The 20,538-nt window shown below is 38.4% G+C and overlaps 1 protein-coding gene across 1 annotated transcript in view; it reads left to right on the forward strand.

Annotated features, from left to right (window-relative positions):
• Positions 1-20,538, forward strand: part of LOC150083370 (SHC-transforming protein 1-like) — a 301,635-nt gene that overhangs the window by 120,149 nt on the left and 160,948 nt on the right. The window contains exon 3 of the mRNA XM_090377222.1: positions 11,861-11,931. Within this exon, the coding sequence (XP_090233348.1) occupies positions 11,861-11,931 (71 nt within the window). The remainder of the gene's footprint in view (positions 1-11,860; positions 11,932-20,538) is intronic.

Raw genomic sequence — 20,538 nt, forward strand, 5'->3', positions numbered from 1 at the left:
GTTCCAGAAAATGGAAATTGAATGAATAAATGAGGAAGAAGAAAAGTTGATTCTGTGAGTTTGAAGTTGAACAGTAAAAGAATATTGACCGGTTGTGGTACGTGTTTGGACTGCTTTGGAAGAGAGGTAAAAAAAAAAAAAAGAAAACTGCAGCCATTATCAGTTGACTGCAAGATGGAAGCTTCCTCAACAATTCATGTTGAGAGAAATGGACCATAATCTGCCATGCTGGTCCAGTGCGGGTTGGCAGATCTGCCATATTTAGCAGTCAGGGGCTTAAACCCAAGTCTACTCAAAGAGCATGTGCCACTGCACTCCACTCCTGCTCCTGACCTTTGGAAGAGAGAGCAGGAATTAAAGAAGCCAATTCAGAAGAACAGTGCCCATGGAAGTATCCATAGAGAGGCATGCAGCAGAAACAGAACGTCTATGAGACAGAGTGGAGAGACTCTGCTAGAGTTGAGTCATAAATTAACCTAACTGCTCTCTTTTGAATTGAATTTAAAATCTTGAGAGAGGTTTTGGGGGGCATTGCTCCAGATGTGGAAACAATATTCCATGGTAGGGCAGATTTGCAATGTGTACAGGGTGAACACCTGTTTGGAAGAAAAGTAATGCAGAGAACAAAAGAGAAAACCCAGTTTTTTAGATGCAGAGGAAGCGATATTTGTAATGTACTTATGCCTAGAGAGATTAGAAGAAAAGGTATTCCTCGATAGAGATATATGATCTTGCCTAAAAATCGGTGTCATCAAAGATAAGCATAAGGAGCAGGAGAATCCTTTTTGTGAGATATACGACAGGACTGAGTTTTAGAAGGATTAAAATAAACTAAGTTATCTTTGCCCCACTGGAGAATTACCTGGAGATTAACCATTTAAGGAATTGATAGTGGATATCTGAGAAGTTGAAGCTGTTTGTGCAGGGCAAGGTTTCTCAAACTGGAATGTGGAATGCAATGTGCTGTCATCAGCAAAACAAAGGACATTATTTCTGGTCAGTGAAGAGGGTCATTTATATACAAGAGGAAAAGAATGGGAGAAAAAATTTTAACCTTGAGGAACATCAGCGTAAATGGAAAAGTTAAAGACAGAGAGCAGTCTACCATCACTTGGAAAAGTTTGGTGAAACTCAAGCAGTTGCTCATGACATTTCAAAGGCTTTTGATCGTGTTTGGCATAAAGATCTTCTAAATAAGCTTCCATCTTATGCTTTGCCATCTTTATTTTGCAATTGGGTATCCAGTTTTCGTCCAAACCACTGTAGTCAGTGGTTTGGACGAAAACTGGATACCCAATTGCAAAATAAAGATGGCAAAGCATAAGATGGAAGCTTATTTAGAAGATCTTTATGCCAAACACGATCAAAAGCCTTTGAAATGTCATGAGCAACTGCTTGAGTTTCACCAAACTTTTCCATTGAATTTATCCATAGACGGTTAACATAAGCCAGAATATCACCAGTGGATCGACACTGACAGAATCCATACTGGCAATAATTGACAAGATGGAAGTTTTCTAAATAGTTTAAGAGTTGGCAGTTAATTGATTTCTCCATTACTGTAGAAAGAGTAGAAGTTTGTTTGTTGTTTGGATTTTAGGAGCATTAGCAACTAAGGCCATATTGCTCCGGAGATATGCGGTGGTCATTCCCTGACCTTTCCACATCCTCCGTATTTGGTGGTCATGGGCTCGAACCCCGGTCTAATCAAGAAGCGTGTGCTACGCACTGCTGCTCCTGCCCACCTGGCTACAGAGGCGCCAGTAGAAGTAAGCGCAATGGGATGATAATTGGATGGGAAAGATTTGTCGCCCTTTTTAGGAACTGACTTGATATGAGCAAAAAATCCAAGCAGATGGAATAAGCAAAAGGTTACACAGAACAGGAGTACGTTCAGGAGCATAGGTTTTGAGTACAAGTGGAGAAATACCATAAGGACATGATGCTTTCTTGGTATTAAGACTGTCCAAAGTTCTTCTGACAAAAGACCACAAGACTCATTGAATGGAGTGTACAGATGAACATAACACGATGCTTGGGATCCAAAGAATCACATTGCGATATAAGTGGGATTGCGTTAGAAAATTCTAGCCATCTTTCGGCATTCAAACTTCATATGTACTATCAATTTTGCTCTTTTTTTTTTTTTTTTGCATGATAATTGCGATAGCACGTCTAGAAAAATTCCGCAAAGAATAATAATGAAAATAATATGCAATTGCATTGTTTTAATCTTTTATTGATGCACTGTGCAATAAAGTAGTTGAAAAAAAAAAAGAAAAACAATATTAATGTCGTTAAATATACATTAACATGATAAACATACTCACACCTTTTGTCACAAAAGAAAGCAATATTCTCAAAAACTGCCTTTTCACGTGGTTGTATTGACTGCTATGTTCGTGTTTTGAAATTAACAAACAGTCAAATTTGGGATAAAAAGGAAAACATAATGTACTCAGTGTTCTTTCAACTACCCTACTGTAGGATAGATGCCCTCGAAGAAATTAATGAGGGGCCCGTCAAGCTCTCAGCTGCCCAACTCAACACCAGAGCTCACTCCTGGGCATCAGGCAACTCAGCGGCAACCTCCAAGGCAGAATGCGCTGGTCTCAGAGTTAGTTATCGTCTGTGACTCTATTGTCAGGGAGACGGGGAATATATTCTGTAAAAAGGATAGATGGAATAGGACCAGGGTATGTCTGCCAGGGGCAAAAGTTGATGTTGTAAAGCATATATCATCTTTTAAGGGCACAAAGGGTGATATTGTCGTACACATTGGTGCCAATGACATTAAGAGTAGGAGATCTGTAGATTTACTTAACAAGTACAGGTCAATGTTGCAAAACAGTCGTGAATTAGGGTTAAATTTGAAAGTGTCTGCAATTCTGTCAGACACGATAGGAGGGAGTACATGATGAGAGCCTTGTCAATCAATTCGGCCCTGGAGGAAATGTACAAGGCTCAAGGGGTAAAACATTTTTCAGCCTGGTCTGTGCTTGTTAACAGGAGAGACTGGTTCTACAGGGATGGGATACACTTAAATAGAAAGAGTGCAAGAATATTTGCTAATGCTATCGAGGCAGTGTTAGGTGGGTCGGAAAACTGCTAGCTTGGGGGATTCACAGACTAAAAGGTTAATAGTAGCTGCAGGCAGAGGTGAAGGTGATTCTTGCACTATTTCTATTAGAATAAGCAGCAACATGGAGCAAGGGGTGTTGGGGGTTTCAGGGACTGAGGGCAGTAATCGTGAAACAGGTGGGTATATGGGATGTGTTTGGGTAACTAATAATAAGAATAGGCACATGTATACCAATGCTAGAAGTATAGTAAATAAATTTGAAGTGTTAGTCAAGACCTCAAAGGTGAATATTGCAGAGACGTGGTATCACACAGCCATAAGGAATGCAGAACTGGAATTTGGTGAGTACAATGTGTATAGGAAGGGAGGAGGTGTTATGCTTTTAATTAAGAAAAACATAAAATCAAAAGAATTGCATCCAGTTGATATAGATGAACATTGCACTGTTGAGTCAGTTTGGTGTGACATAAGCACTACAAAAGCAAAAATACCAGTATGAGTGTGTTATAGGCCTAATGACTCGAATGAGTACAATGAACAATTGCACAGAGAAATAGCGGGCTAATAAATCAGAATGTCTTATAATGGCCGATTTTAACTTCCCAGATATAGACTGGAACTTATGGGTTCACACACTAGTAAGACTTTTGTGGATTTATTGGATGATTGTTTTCTGCAGCAGCATGTTTGAGAGGCAACCAGAGAGGGTAATACTTTTGATCTGGTTATCAGCAGTGATCATTCGTGTATTAAGAATTTGCAGATAAAGGAACCATTAGGTGGCAGTGATCATAGTGTACTGATTTGGAATTTACTTAAAGATATAATTACCATCATGTGGTAAAGGAAAGGGTTTTTGCTTCCATAATGGTGACTATAATGGTCTCAGACGGTTTTAAATTCTGTACAGTGGGACCAACTGATGATGTTACCAACAGCAAATTCTAAGTGGGAAGCATTCAAGGAGTTAATAGTGGAAGTTACTAAACGTTTGATACCTATTAAGAAATATTGTTCAAACTTTAGGTCTAAATGGTTGTCAAATGAACTAATGAGACTCGTGGCAGAGAAGAAAAATGCATGGGATGCATATAAATTTTCAGGCGACACAGAAGCCAACAATATATATAAGCTAGTCTGTAATCAGGTCACAAAGGAGGTTAGGCCGGCTAAGGTAGATTACGAGAAATCTTTGGCAAAGGATGCTAAGAAAAACAGCAAGGATTTCTTTACTTATATAAACTCTAAAAGGAAGGGGATGAATCTGATTGGTCCACTTGATATCGATGGTTCGACTGTTGATGATCCTGCTCAGATAGCAAACAAACTGAATGAGTATTTTGCATCTATTCACACGAGAAGTTATTAAAGTTTGAAAATGCCACAAGGTTATCAAATTGTAACACGGTGCTTAATAATTTTGTAATAATTGAGAACAAAGTGGGGGAGAAATTGTTCAAGTTAAACGTAAGAAAGGCACCTGGGGTGGATGGGATCTATCCAGTTATATTAAAGGAGGCAGCAAAGGAAGTAAGCAAACCCTTAGCCATAATTATGAGAGCATCCTTGGACTCGGGAGGTCCCCACGGACTGGAGATGTGCAGATGTGATCCCAATTCACAAAGGAGGATCGAAGGGTGACACAAGTAATTACAGAACAGTTAGTTTAACTTCTGTTCTGGGTAAAATAATGGAGTCACTGGTTAAAGATGCATTGCAGGATCATCTAGACAAGACTGCAGCAATAATTCAGACAGCCGACCGGGCTAGCCGAGTGGGTAAGTACCTGCCCGGCAACCCAAAAGGTCGCGGGTTCGATTCCCGCCTCGGGCTTGGATCAAAGTACTGCAAAAACCTTGGGAGGTGCAATATGGCCACAGAAGCCGATGCGCCAACAACTACCAAATCAAAAAAAAAAAAAAAAAAAAATTCAGACACAGCATGGGTTTGTTAAGGGAAAGTCTTGTCTGACAAATTTGATTGGTGGTTATGATGTGGTTACAAAGGAACTAGATGCAAAAAATAATTTTATATCATATACTTGGATTTCAGGAAATCCTTTGACACTGTTGTGCATGGAAGACTACTGTACAAATTGGAGCAGAATGGTATTAAGGGTAAGTTGCTACAATGGGTAAAAGGATGGTTGAGTGGGAGAAGACAGAGGGTGGTAATCAATGGGTGCTGCTCTTCGTGGACTGTTATTAGTGGAGTCCCACAGGGTTCGGTGTTAGGTCCACTGTTGTTTTGTATATTTATCAGTGATATTGATGTAGGTATATCAGGCTTAGTGTTGAAGTTTACAGATGATACAAAGGTTGGCAGGGTTGTTAATGACAGTAATGACAGTGTGCTACTGCAACAGGATCTAGAAGATTTTGGCAGATGGGCTGAGAAGTGGCAACTGAAGTTTAACATTAAAAATGCCAAGTACTGCATATGGGTAGAAGTAACCCCAGAGAAACGTACCAACTGTGTGGTACTACACTGAAGGAGGTAGAAAATGAAAAAGACCTGGGAGTTATTGTGTAGTCATATATGAAGTTTTCTGAGCAATGCAGACAGGCAGCCAGGGCAGGTCATGAGGTATTGTCAATGATATACAGGAATTTTGTTAGCAGGGAAAAGGAGGTGATTGTTCCTCTGTATAAGGCAATGGTCAGGCCACACCTTGAGTACTGCATGCAGGTCTGGAGGCCTCATTTTAGGAAGGATGTAGATTTTCTTGAGCATGTACAGAGAAGGGCAACAAGATTGGTGATGGGAATGAAGGAATCCTCTTACCAGGAGTGGCTTAAGTTCTGCAAATTGCAGCAGCTGGAGACTAGACACCTGCGAGTCGATCTGTTTGAGGTGTATAAGGCCTTGAATGGGTTGAGCACACTGAATTCTGATGGGATTCTCCCACTTGTTCAGATTACGAGCCTAAGGGGGCATAAATTGGAATTGAGGAAGGACAGATGTAGAATAGATGTGCAGAAATTTACCTTTAGCCAGCAGGTGGTTAATTGCTGGAAAAAACTTCCATCTGTCGTGGAAGTTGATTGGTTAAATAAATTTAACGATGAACTGGAGAAATATTTAGAGGGGATTGTTTTGTAATATTTTTTGGCTGATTCTGCATAAGCTCATACACTTGTTTTCTTGTATCACATGCCACTACTACTACCAAGTAGACGTTAGAAAACAAACTTTTGCACATTTAATTATTACTTTCAAGTCTTTCATATTTTAAAGGGTTGACTGTTTTATTGCATCTCTTTGTTTCTTTTTAGCAATTTCAGTAAAGCATTTTAACTGTAAAATTGAAAAGATAAGTCTATAGAAATTGCCAATTTGTACTTTTTCTCTGTGTTTTTTTACTGCTGTCAGTGGTGCATGGCATCCTCTGTAGAGTTGCCCTGCTTAAAATCATACTGATTATTTCAGTGAAATCCTGCTTATATTGTAAATTAGTCTTTCATATATTTTCCTTAGTATTGGGAGCAGAGCTATTGGTTTGTATGAGTTTGGTTCTGTAGGTGGTTTCTCAGGATTCTTAAGAATCAACCTGAGTACTACTATTTTCTATACCTTGGGGAATATGCCTTCTATTAAACAGTGGTTATGTAGTTGTGTGAGCTTGTCTTGTCTGGTACTATTTTAGAAATTTCTTGATAGTTTCTGCCTCTAGGAGGTCATGCCCAGGGAATTTATTATTCTTAGTTTTCAGCAGAGCAGCTTTTCAATTGGTTCTATGAAAATGCCAACACAGTGATTTTGTGCCAACACAGTGAAAATACAACACAGTGAAAATGCCAACACAGTGAAAATACAAAACATTTTCATGTTTTGTATTTTCATTAATATTACATCCTGAGAGTAGGGGAATAATCTCCAGTCTGTTTGGATAATATTGTCTAGGATGTTGTTGACAGATTCTGCCCAACAGGGTTCTGTCTGATATTGTGGTCCCAACTATATCTCTCTCTTGGCAGCTTGTTGGTGGCTATTCTGTACACGACTCTCCATGGTTTGGAGTTTGCAGACATACCCACCAAGTGCCACCAGGATTCTTTTTTCTTTTCTGTCTTATGAGGACAGTGTATGAGTTCCTGAGAGTATAGGTATCTCTCAGGGTATCAACCTCATTTTGGGGAAAAGTTGTTCAGGCCCTCTGAAAATGTTTCCTCGCCTCGTGGACCCCTTTCTTGAATGTAGTCAGTTCAGGGGACTACTTGCTTTCTCGGGTTTTTCTTTGGGACAGAATGATCATTTGATGTTATTAGTATTTTTGGCGTATTCAATGCATGCTGCTATAACTTCTGTGAATACTTGCCAATTGGCTTTCTTTATGTTATATCTCTTGATATCCATAAGTGGCTGTTGGGCTGTCTGTTCAGAGTGAAGGTTATAGCCCTGTGGTGATGTTCATGCTGGCCGGACATACCAGTTTGTTATTTTGTATGCTGTAGAGTTTGTGGCAAGAGTGACATCAATGTCTCCCACATAGTATTACTATAGGTAGGCAGATTATGTGGTTGATTTAATACCTGCAGGGGGGTGATGTTGCTATATATTCTGTCAGAGTTTGTACATTGTGTGTGCCCACTCTGTCTTCTGCATGGTTTTGCCACAGGGATGACCGGCAGTTGACATCAACACAAACTATTGTTAGCATTTGGTAGCTGTGATGTAGCTGTTTGAAGTACTGAATGCTTGGATTTATTTGGCTTCTCCTGATGTGCGGTATATTGATATTATAAAACTGACACAAATTGACACACTCAAGGGGGACACCTGTTGTGTGTTCAATGGTTTTATAGCTTCGTGGGTATCCTTGAACTCTACCATGTGAGTGTAGGGTTCTTGGAGTACCAAGATATCTATATCACTTTCTTTTAGTGTGCATTCAATTGGATGAACTTTATAGCCCCGGTCACTTCCATATTATTGATCTGACCCATAATTATTCCTAGTTTGGATAAATTTTACCATATTTAGGTTACAGGGGCATTTGGATCCCTGATACTATTAAGGTAATCAGACATACTGGCTGATTTACATGTAGCAAATTTTGGCTGTTGGTTTTTGTTATTGCAGTTTTTGTAGTCAAGGCCAGTGATTGCACAGCAGCCACAGACAGGTGGTTTCTGACTGCAGTCTCTGGCAGTATGGCCATATTAAATAACAGTTATAACATTTTTGTACAGGGAAATGTTCCCTGAACCTGTGATTGGTACAGCCAGCATATATTCTATATTCTTTTAATATGGTCAGATTTAGAGGTCAGCTGAATAATTACCTGTATGAGGAGGAAAAGTCATGGATAGTTTATTTTCTTTTTTATATATTTTATTTTATTATTATTAATTTTTATTTATTATTTATTTTTTATTTTTTTATTGTCTGTTTACTTTTTGTTGGCTAGTGCAGCAAAAGCCTGTGGCTGCTTTACACTATATGGCTATTATGAATATTTCATTGTATGTGTGTAGGACATTTCATTATTTGGCAAAGATGAATGCATTAGGAGGAAAGAGATTCAGAAAACCAAAGCTGATTGAATGTCAACATCCCCTTGGTAAACCCAGAGAAATTGCTACCATAGATGTTAAGCCAAATGTACAAAATCTGCAGTGTGGATGCTGGATCTGTTACAGATTCTTTCTGCCTCCAATGTAAGAGGCAATGGAGGCAAAAGTCCAGGCATTGCACCTGAAAACTTGGGGTGTTTATCCTCCATGAGCAATGGAGGATAAACACTCAGTTAAAAAATTCTCAAAATCTAAACATCTGTTGAACAAGGTTAAATGATCCCATAAGCCTATGGATTTTTGGAATCAACTACCTTTACAATAAAACAGTCCAGATGCAAGGGTATGATATAAAATTGAATAGCAAGTTAGCATTAGTAGAGGCAAATGATGCAAGAAAGCAAGCTTACGCAGCATCAGCCAAAAAAAAAAAAAAAACCCACTTCCACTTCACCCCTCTGTTCGTTCAAAATACCTGTCCAGCTGAGCCTTAAACTTATTTAGGCTATCAACCTCCATCACAAGGGATGGAAGTCTGTTCCACCAACCAACCACCCGCTGGCTAAAGGCAAATTTCCGCACGTCTATCCTACATCTGTCTTTCCTCAATTTGAATTTATGCCCTCTCAGGTGATTTTTCTGAGCTAGAGGAAGAATCCCATCAGCATTGAGCATGCTTAAACCATTCAAGGCTTTATACACCTCTCTCAGATCAACTCGCTGGTGCCTAGCCTCCAGAAACTGTAATTTGCAAAACTTAAGCCTTTCCTCGTAAGAGCAACCCTTTGTTCCATTCACTAACGTTGTTGCCCTTCTCTGCAGCAGCTCTACATCCTTCTTGAAATTTTACTTCCAGACCTGTATACAGTACTCTAGGTGTGGCCTGACCATTGCCTTATACAAGGGAATAATCACCTCCTTATCCCCGCCAGAAAAATTCTTGTATATCATTGATAAGACACCATGGGCTACTCTTGCAGCCCGTCTGCACTGCTCAGAGAACTTCATATCTCCCTGTGCAATTACCCCCACGTCCTTTTCATTCTCTACCACTGTCAGTGTAGTACCACAGAGTTGATACGTTGCTCTGGGGTTGCTGTTTCCCAATGTAATACTTTACATTTGTCAATGTTAAACTTCTTTTGCTACCTCTCAGCCCATCTGCTCAACGTTTCCAAATCCTGTTGCAGCAGCATAGCTTCAGTAGTATCCTTAACAACCCTGCCAACTTTGGTATCATCTGCAAACTTGGACATTAAGCTTGATATACCATCATCAATATCATTTATAAATACAGAAAACAATAATGGACCCAACACTGAACCCTGAGGGACTCTACTGATAACATTAGTCCATGATGAGCAGTGTCCATTGATTACCACTCTCTGTCCTCTCCCCCTCAACCACCCCTTTATTCATAGTAGCAATTTGCCTCCAGTGCCACACTGTTCCAATTTGTGCAGCAGTCTTCCATGTGCAACAGTATCAAAAGCCTTTCTAAGATCCAAGTATATAATATCAAAGTTATTCCCTGCATCCAGTTCTTTTGTGACTGCATCATAGTATCCAATCAAATTGGTCAGGAAAGACTTCCCCTTAACAAAACCATGCTGTGTCTGAGCTATAACTGAAGTCTTGTCTAGATGATTCTGCAGTGCTTTTTTTAACCAGTGCCTCCATTAATTTTCCTGGAATAGAAGTTAAACTCACAGGTCTATAATTACTTGTGTCAGCCTTTGATCCTCCTTTGTGAATTGGGGTCACATTTTCACATCTCCAGTCTATGGGTACCTCCCCTGAGTCCAAGGAATCTCTCATAATTATGGCTAAGGGTTTGCTTACTTCCTTTGCTGCCTCCTTTAATATAACTGGATAGATCCCATCCACCCCAGGTGCCTTTCTTGTGTTAATCTTCAACAATTTCTCCTCCACTTTCCTCTCAGTTATTACAAGATTATCTAGCTTACTGCCAGAGTTGAATACACCTCTGGCATTCCCCTTGCTGAATAACTCCTCATGTGTGAATGAGTAGTGCCTTTATAAATCAAACAGAGAGCATGCTTGTCATATTGCAATAAGCAGTCTCTTTTACTTTCAGACTTTAATTCTTGATATAGTAATAATTTGTTTATAAGCACCAAGAACTTAAGCTCACTGGTAAATGATTTTGAGAATTTTTAGTTGTAATATATGCTATTTCCTTTTTTCATGTCATCACATCTTTCTTTTATATATATATATATGAAGTCATGTAAAAGAATATTAGAAAAAGAAAGTGTAGCAGAACAGATTAATGCCATCAAATTTATGATTGTACATTACATCTGTCTATATATAACAATATTTTAGTTAATTATAATACCAACTGAATAAATTGGACAAAAGTATTAGGGGTGAAACTATACACATTAGCTCAAATTGCCAAGTTTAATAAACCCAAGCTGCACTTTTTTGTTGTACCCTGTAAATAAACATAAAATGAAATAGTAAAATTAAAATGATAATAATATAGCTAATTATAGAAATATGGTTACATTGAATGGAATGTTAACAAGGGCTAGCTCCACTCAATATATCCCATCAATAATTAGCTATATTATTATCATTTTAATTTTACTATTTCATTTTATGTTTATTTATAGGGTACGACAAAAAAAGTCCAGCTTGGCAAGTTGAGCTAATGTGTATGGTTTTCACCAGGAGCGGATTAAGGTCGGTTGAGGCCCGGGTGCAGAAGAAAATATTGGGCCCCTTAAAAAAAAGAGAGACAGGGAAAATAAAAATACATGTTAACCATTTTTTTAAATAAATAAAAAATATTATGTAATATTAATGTTTTATTTCCAATAAAATTTGAATATAATATGTATAATATAATTAATAATAGCATAATAATAATCAGAGTTTTGAACTAATATGTTCAACTAATTTGTTGGGGTTTTGCGTGGGCCCTTCAGAAGTCGGGGCCCAGGGCGGGCGCCTGGTGCGCCCGCCGTTAAATCTGCCTCTGGTTTTCACCCCTAATACTTTTGTCCAATTTATCTAGTTTGTATTATAATTAAATAAAAAAAAAAAAAAAAAAAATGTGTGTGTGTGTGTGTGTGTGTGTGTGTGTGTGTGTGTGTGTGTGTTTGTATATATATATAGAGAGAGAGAGAGGGGGAGAGGGGGGGGGGGGAGAGAGAGAGGGGGAGATGGTCTTTTGCCCTAAACTGTATTGTATCATATGTAAAACTTTTTTTTTTTTTTTTTGTATTTTCAGTATATTGGTTGTTTAGAAGTAAATACTTCAATGAAGAGCCTTGATTTTGACACTCGGTCTCAAATTGCCAAGTAAGTTGAGTCATTCTTGTTTTTCTTATTTGAGCAATGATAGACTAATGGTGATTAGCTTTCTTCCTTCAACTAAACATTACTCCTCAAGTTGTATTTGTTCTTAGAATATGATAAAGGAGTTTTAAAGATAAAAAGAATAATGTTACGATATATAACGAAACCAGTTTGTTTATATTTAACTGATGCTATAGAGGCAATATTAGGTGGGTCAGAAACTGTTACCTTCGGGGTATTCACAGACTAATAGATTAACAATAGCTGCAGGCAGAGGTGGAAGTGATTCTTGCACTGCTTATATGGGAATGAGCAGCAGCCTGGAAAGCAAAGGTGCTGGGGATTTCAAGGATTGCTGAGAGTCATCATGGAACAAGTAAATACACGGGCTGTGTTAGGGTAACTAGATGTATGAACATGTGCATGCATAGTTACATGTACACATAGTTACATGCTAGGAGTATAGTAAATAAATTTGAATTTGAGGTGCTTGTCAAGACATCAGAGGTGGATATTGTTGGGATATCAGAGACATGGTGTCACATAGATACAAGGAATGCAAAATTGGAATTTGGGAAGTAAAATGTGTACATAAAGGATAGGAAGGGAGGAGGGGTTATGCTGTTAATTAAGAAACACATAAAATCTAAGGCAGTGCATGAAGTTGACATTGGTGGACAGTGCAATGCTGAGTCAGTTTGGTGTGACATAAGCACTTGGAAAGCAAAAAATGAGGATAGGAACGTGTTATAGGCCTAATGACTCTGATGAGTACAACAAACACTGTAACAGAGAAATAGTGTGCCATTAAATCAGAATCTCTTATAATGGGGGATTTTAACTTCTCAGATACTGACTGGAACTTGTGGATTGGTCACTTGCACACTAGTAAGACTTTTTTGGATTATTGGATGGTGTTTTCTACAGCAGCATGTTTGAGAGCCAACCAGAGGGTGTAATACTTTGATCTGATTATCAGCAGTGATTATTCATGCATTAAGAATCTGAAGATAAAGGAAATTTATCTTCAGATCAGTGGCAGTTATCACAGCATACTGATGTGGGATTTACTTAAAGATGTAATTGCCATCAGGGGTAAAGGGAAGAGTTTTTGCTTTTGTTAAGGTGATTACAGCAGTCTCAGACAGTTTTTAAATTCTATACGTTGGGACCAACTGATGATGTTACTAACATCAAATGCTAAATGGGAAGCATTCAAAGAATTAATGTTCGAAGCTACTAGACTTTTCATACCAACTAAGAAATACCGTTCAGATGAACCAACGAGACTTGTGACAGAGAAGAAATATGCATGGGGGTGCATATAAATTATCAGGTGACACAGAAGTCTATAGTGGATATAAACTAGTCTGTAATCAAGTCACAAAGGAGGTAAGGCAAGTGAAGGCAAATTACGAGAAATCTTTGGCAAAGGATGTAAAGAAAAGCAGCAAAGACTTCTTTGCTAATTTTCAGGTCACGAAATAATTTAACTCCCTAACAGGGAGCTAAATTATTTTGTAATAACTGAGAGCGAAGTGGAGAAGAAATTGTTGAAGTTAAACATAAGAAAGGCAACCGGGGTGGATGGGATCTGTCCGGTTATATTAGAGGCAGCGAAGGAAGTATACAAACACTTAGCCATTATTATGAGAACATCCTTGAATTCAAGGGAGGTTCCCACAGACAGAAGATGTGTAAATGTATCGCCAATTCACAAAGGGGGGATCAAAGGGTGTCATGAGTAATTACAAACCTGTTAGTTTATCTTCCCGGGGAAAATAATCAAGTCAGTGGTTAAAGAAGCATTGCAGTATCATCTACACAAAATTGGAGTTATAGTTTGGACACAGCATGGGTTTGTTAAGGGGAAGTCTTGTCTGATCAATTTAATTGGATACTACACTGCTCGTTATAAGGTAACTGGATGCAAAAAATAAGTTTGATATCATATACTTGAATTTCAGGAAAGCTTTTGATACTGTTGCACATGGAAGACTGCTGTACAAATTGGAGCAATATGGCATTAAGGGCAAGTTGTTGCTATGGATAAGAGGGGTGGGGAGAGAGAGAGAGAGAGAGAGAGAGAGATTCAGATTCAGTGGACACTGCTCTTCTGTATTTATCAATGATATTGATGAAAGTATATCAGGCTTAATGTCCAAGTATGCAGATGATATAGTAGTGGCATGTGATGCAAGTGTATAAGCTTATGCGGCATCAGCGAAAAAAAAAATCACACCATTCCCTCCAAATGCCTGTCCAGTTCCTCCTTAAATGTATTTAACCTATCAGCTTCCACAATGACAGATGACAGACTAAGGCAAATTTCCGTACATCTATTCTACATCTGGCTTTTCTTAATTGGAATTTATGCTCCCTTAGGTTCGTAATCTGAACAAGTGGAAGGATCCCATCAGAATTCAGCGTGCTCAACCCATTCAAGGCCTTATACACCTCAATCAGATCACCTCGCAGGTGCCTAGTCTCCAGCCACTGCAATTTGCTGAACTTAAGCCTCTTGATAAGAGGATCCCTTCATTCCCCTCACCAATCTTGTTGCCCTTCTCTATACACACTCAAGCAAATCTACATCCTTCCTAAAATGAGGCCTCCAGACCTGTATGCAGTACTCAAGGCATGGCCTGACCATTGTCTTATACAGAGGGACAATCACCTCCTTTTCCCTGCTAGCAAAATTCCTGTATATCATTGACAAAACCCCATGACCTGCCCTGACAGCCTGTCTGCATTGCTCAGAAAACTTTATATCTGACTGCACAATTACTTCCAGGTCTTTTTCATTTTCTACCACCTTAAGTGTAGTACCACACAGTTGTTATGTTATAAGGAATGTAAAATTGGAATTTTGGGAGTAAAATGTGTACAGAAAGGATAGGAAGGGAGGAGGAGTTATGCTGTTAATTAAGAAACATAAAATTTAAGGCAGTGCATATGAAGGTTAGCAGGGTTGTTAATGACAGTACACTACCGACACAGGATCTAGAAAAGTTTGGCAGATGGGGTGAGAGGTGGCAACTGAAGTTTTAAATTGACAAATGCAAATTACTGCATATGGATAGCAGCAACCCCAGAGTTATGTACCAACTGTACAGTACTACAGTTGGTAGTCGAGAATGAAAAAAACCTAGGGGGGTAATTGTGCAGTCATATATGAAGTTTTTTGAGTATTTCAGATAGGCTGCCAGATCAGCTCATGGAGTCTTGTCAATGATATACAGGAATTTTGCTAGCAGGGATAAAAAGGTGATTATCTCCTTGTATAAGGCAATGGTCAGGCCATACCTTCAGTACTGCATACAAGTCTGAGGTCTCATTTTAGGAAGGATGTAGAGCTGCTGGAACGAGTACAGAGAAGGGCAGTCAGATTGCTGAGGGGAACAAAGGGTTTCCCTAACCAAAAGAACTATATTTCTGCAAATTGTAGCATCTGGAGACTAGGCACCTGCATCGTGATCTGATTGAGCTGTATAAGACCTTGAATGGTTTGAGAAAGCTGAATGCTGATGGGGTTCATCAGCATTCAGCATTGGAGGTAAATTGCTGCTATGGATAAAGGGATGGTTGAGTGGCAGAAGAGAGAGAGAGAGAGAGAGAGAGAGAGAGAGAGAGAGAGAGAGAGAGAGGTAATCAATGCACACTGCTCAACGTGGACTAATGTTATTAGTGGAGTTTCTCAGGGTTCGGTGTTGGGTCCGTTGTTGTTTTCTGTATTTATAAATGATATTGATGATGGTACATCGAGCTTATTGTCCAAGTTTGCAGACGATACAAAGGTTGGCAGGGTTGTTAAGGACACAACTGATGCTATGCTGCTGCAACAGGATCTGGAAAGGTTGAGCAAATGGGCTTGAGAGGTGGCAAATGAAGTTTAACATTGACAAATGTAAAGTACTACATATGGGAAACAGTAACCCTGGAGCAACGTATCAACTCTGCGGTACTACACTAACAGTGGTAGAAAATGAAAAGCACCTGTTTGTGCAGGGAGATATAAAGTTCTCTGAGCAGTGCAGACGAGCTGCAAGAGTAGCTCATGGTGTCTTGTCAATGATGTACAGGAATTTCTCTAGCAGGAATAGGGAGGTGATTATTCCCTTGTATAAGGCAATGGTCAGGCCACACCTTGAGTACTGTATATAGGTCTGGAGGCCTCATTTCAAGAAGGATGTAGAGCTGCTGGAATGAGTACAGAGAAGGGCAACAAGATTAGTGAATGGAACAAAGGGTTGCTCTTACGAAGAAAGGCTTAAGTTTTGCAAATTACAGAGTCTGGAGGCTAGGCACCGGTGAGGTGATCTTATAGAGGTGTGTAAGGCCTTGAATGGTTTGAGCATGCTCAATGCTGATGGGATTCTGCCTCTTGCTCAGAATAATCACCTGAGAGGGCATAAATTCAAATTGAGGAAAGACAGATGTAGGATAGATGTGCGGAAATTTGCCTTTAGCCAGCGGGTAGTTGGTTGGTGGAACAGACTTCCATCACTTGTTGAAGTTGATAGCCTGAACAAATTTAAGGCTCAGCTCGACAAGTATTTCAAAAGAATAGAGGGGTGAAATGGGAGTGGTGTGTTTTTTTTTTTTTTTTTTTTTTTTTTTGCTAATGCTGAATAAGCTTGCTTTCTTGCATCATATGCCTCTACTAATGCTTATACTATACACAACCTAACCACATTTCTTCTTACTTACTTAACACTGTAACAATGCCAGGGCTTCCCATTGGAGGATGGCTTTACAACCCTAGCATGCCCAAGTATTGCAAATTTTCAGAATAGTAATTGCTACCTTTCTGTGATATTTAGCATTATTGCTTCTACTCTATTCTTTACCTTATTTACCATTAATTGGTTGTCTGCAAGACCACCAATTAATGTTAAATAAGGTAAAGAATATATTATACATGTATAGAATATATTATACTCCATATATTATACATGTATACTGGTGCCTCACATTACTGTCTTATTTGGTTGGATGTACACCTTTAAATTTTTTTTTGGCCAATATAATATAATTCAAAGAATTAATGTTCGAAGCTACTAGATTTTTCATACCTACTAAGAAATACCGTTCAGATGAACCAACGAGACTTGTGGCAGAGTCTCGTTGGTTTAATGTTAATTTTTTTTTTTGGCCAATATAATGTTACAATCAAATTTAAATCATAATTAGTAATTGAGTTTGCAACATACATTCGAGGGTTTAGTGTCAAACAGTGTTAAATTCAAAATTGCATTTTCTTTTTGCAACAACTTTAGTTTTACTTTATACAAATAAAAATGCATATTATGTCATAAACTCTATCTCTGTAGTACTTTACAAGTTAGCTTAGGCTATAAGTACATTTCCAGTAAACCAAGAAAATGTTAAATGACTTTTTTTGGTTAATTACAAAAAATAAACTACAAAATGATTTTGTAGTTGATTTTTTTTTGTTGTAGTTGATATTTTAACTAAACCCTCGCATTTTACTATTTATTAAATATATAAATTAATATATTAAATAATTTAGACTAAGGCGCATTTAGGGCTAGAGCCTCAAGCTGCGAACAAATTTAGACTATGTATATAAAGTGCTTAGCATCATAATACACAGCCATTTCTGAATAAACAGAAAATTTTTAAGGTGGCATCGTTTTAGGTTATATCTCATATTGTGAATGCCTTCACAACGAGTTGCCATGATATTGCACTACTTCGAATAAGTAACGCTTCACCTAAGGAGAAGACTAGTGTTACTTATTCTCAGATAGGTACCACCACCCAGACAGCACTGTTTTCAGGGCTATTTGGCCCTTCGTCAGTGAGTGGGTAGGTACCCAAGTGATGCAATGATGGCAAAAACAGTTATGAAGTATAACTCCACAATATGAGAGATGCCTGATGGTGTATGATGTATTTAGACTAAGGCGCATTTAGGGCTAGAGCCTCAAGCTGCGAACAAATTTAGACAATGTATATAAAGTGCTTAGCATCATAATACACAGCCATTTCTGAATAAACAGAAAATTTTTAAGGTGGCATCGTTTTAGGTTATATCTCATATTGTGAATATCTGAGAATAAGTAACACTAGTCTTCTCCTTAGGTGAAGCGTTACTTATTCGAAGTAGTGCAATATCATGGCAACTCGTTGTGAAGGCATTCACAATATGAGATATAACCTAAAACGATGCCACCTTAAAAATTTTCTGTTTATTCAGAAATGGCTGTGTATTATGATGCTAAGCACTTTATATACATAGTCTATATTAAATAATATATTAATATAGCATTGGGACCACCATTTTTGCCAGTGCATATCTAAATTCTTATGTTTTTATCTGCTTGCATTGACAGAGATGTACGCGAAACATTATGCCCCAGTGAGTAATTATAGTTGTGGTCTCACGACGAAGTTTGCTATTATGACCCACTTTACCTTACTTTCTTTCTAGCATTGATATTCAAATCATTAATATTCATCCCAGGCCTTATACAGTAATAATAATAGTATTTGTCATATAGTGCAAGGAAGCCACAGGCTTTTGCTGTACTGGGGGGGGGGGTTCAGTATGCACCTTCAGTAATACATTTTCAGATTCTTGATAATGTCTTGGTCCATTGGCTAGTTTAGATGAAGTATTTGGAGAGAAAAAAACAAGCTTCACACTTTTAAGTTTCAAAATTACCGAGTGAAGGTGGGCAGGGCAGTTGTCAACAATCAACTGTCTTCTGTTTTCTTTTGTCATCTTTCTATTGAAATTTAAATTCTGTGGTTAAAAAATTCCACTTAGCATCCAAGATTTTTTGTTCTAGTTGTAGTCCAACTCTAACAACTCTACTCCTTTGAAACATTGGGGTTTACTTTTGCTTCAGGTTTACCAAAAGCTTCAGGTTTTCATTACCAGCTATATTTGCACTAGCCAACCCCGTATAATGCTGCACAATTACCTGGCGGTAATTGTGCAGATAGATATGAAGTTCTCTGAGCAGTGCAGACGGGCTGCAAGAGTAGCTCATGGTGTCTTGTCAATGATATACAGGAATTTTTCTAGCAGGGATAAGGAGGTGATTATTCTCTTGTATAAGGCAACGATCAGGCCACTCCTTGGGTACTGTATACAGGTCTGGAGGCCTCATTTCAAGAAGGATGTAGGGCTGCTGAAACGAGTACAGAGAAGGGCAACAAGATTAGTGAATGGAACAAAGGGTTGCCCTTATGAAGAAAGGCTTAAGTTTTGCAAATTACAGTGTCTGAAGACTAGGCACCAGCGAGGTGATCTGATGGAGGTGTAAAAGCCTTGAATGGTTTGAGCATGCTCAATGCCGATGGGATTCTGCCTCTTGCTCAGAATAATCACCTGAGAGGGCATAAATTCAAATTGAGGAAAGACAGAGTTAGGATAGATGTGCGGAAATTTGACTTTAGCCAGCGGGTAGTTGGTTGGTGGAACAGACTTCCATCACTTGTTGAAGTTGATAGCCTGAACAAATTTAAGGCTCAGCTGGACAGGTATTTTGAAAGAATGGAGGGGTGAAATGGGAGTGGTGTTTTTTTTTGTTTTTTTCTTTCTTTTTTTTTGGCTAATGCTGAATAAGCTTGCTTTCTTGCATCATATGCCTCTACTAATTCTAATGCTAATTCTCTCCTTACTATTTTTACCACCTAAACATTTATCATCTTTAAAAGTCAGTGTCTTGTTCAGCAAACATTTAAAAAATAGACCTGTTTCATCGACGTTAAATGTGTCTTTGGGCTTGTAGTCCTTCATAATTTTTTTGAAAACTCTGTATCCATCGGTACAGGTTTTTTTTTTTTTTTTTTTGAATAAGCCATGGCACTTTTTAAATTTGTCCAGCCAACCAGAACTGGCTTGGAATGTTTTATGCCCCAGAAAAGATGCGTATTCTTTTATTAATGGCCCTGATATTGGCATAGTTTGGTCTCGAATCAGCTTACCCACTTAAAAACAGCTTCATCTACATCTTTATGCAAGCTTACTTTCGTATGCTTCCAACTGGGTCCCATTTCCTAAAACAGTTTGAGAATCAAAACGCAGTTTTTCCGAATGGTTGACACAGTACTGCCAGGGATACCAAATTTTAATGTGGTTTTTTTTTTTTTTTTTTTTTTTATTATTACACCCTGACACTACTAAGTACTTCCACTTTTTGCACTATACTACACTCAAGGATTTGCTCTTAGACATTGTATAGTTAGCTGCACAGCAGCTAAAACAAAACTGATATAGGGACCACTTGTACCTACCATGTAAACAGAGACAGGTGAAATTTAGTGAAAGTATGGATGACTCATTTCTGCAAAACAACAGATGATTTCTGGGATAAATGAAAATCACTCTTTCCTAATTCTCTAAAAGGGTGCTTATAGTAGAAAACAGGTTGACCAGAGCCAATGTCTGCATCAGGAATATGCCTTAATCTTTGCCAATGGCTGTGGACACATAGATAGCAGTTGACCAGCGTGAATTCTTGGTACAGTAGAGGTGGTTGTATAGGTTTTATGGGCACCACTAAATTGTGGAATGTTTTAGCTCTTAATTTGTGCTGTTAAGAATTAATATCTTTTAAGAGCTAAAGGGATTAA

Source organism: Mastigoproctus giganteus, chromosome 7 (genome assembly GCF_048544385.1).
Source record: "Mastigoproctus giganteus isolate SK-2022 chromosome 7, ASM4854438v1, whole genome shotgun sequence".
Taxonomy (NCBI): domain Eukaryota; kingdom Metazoa; phylum Arthropoda; class Arachnida; order Uropygi; family Thelyphonidae; genus Mastigoproctus; species Mastigoproctus giganteus.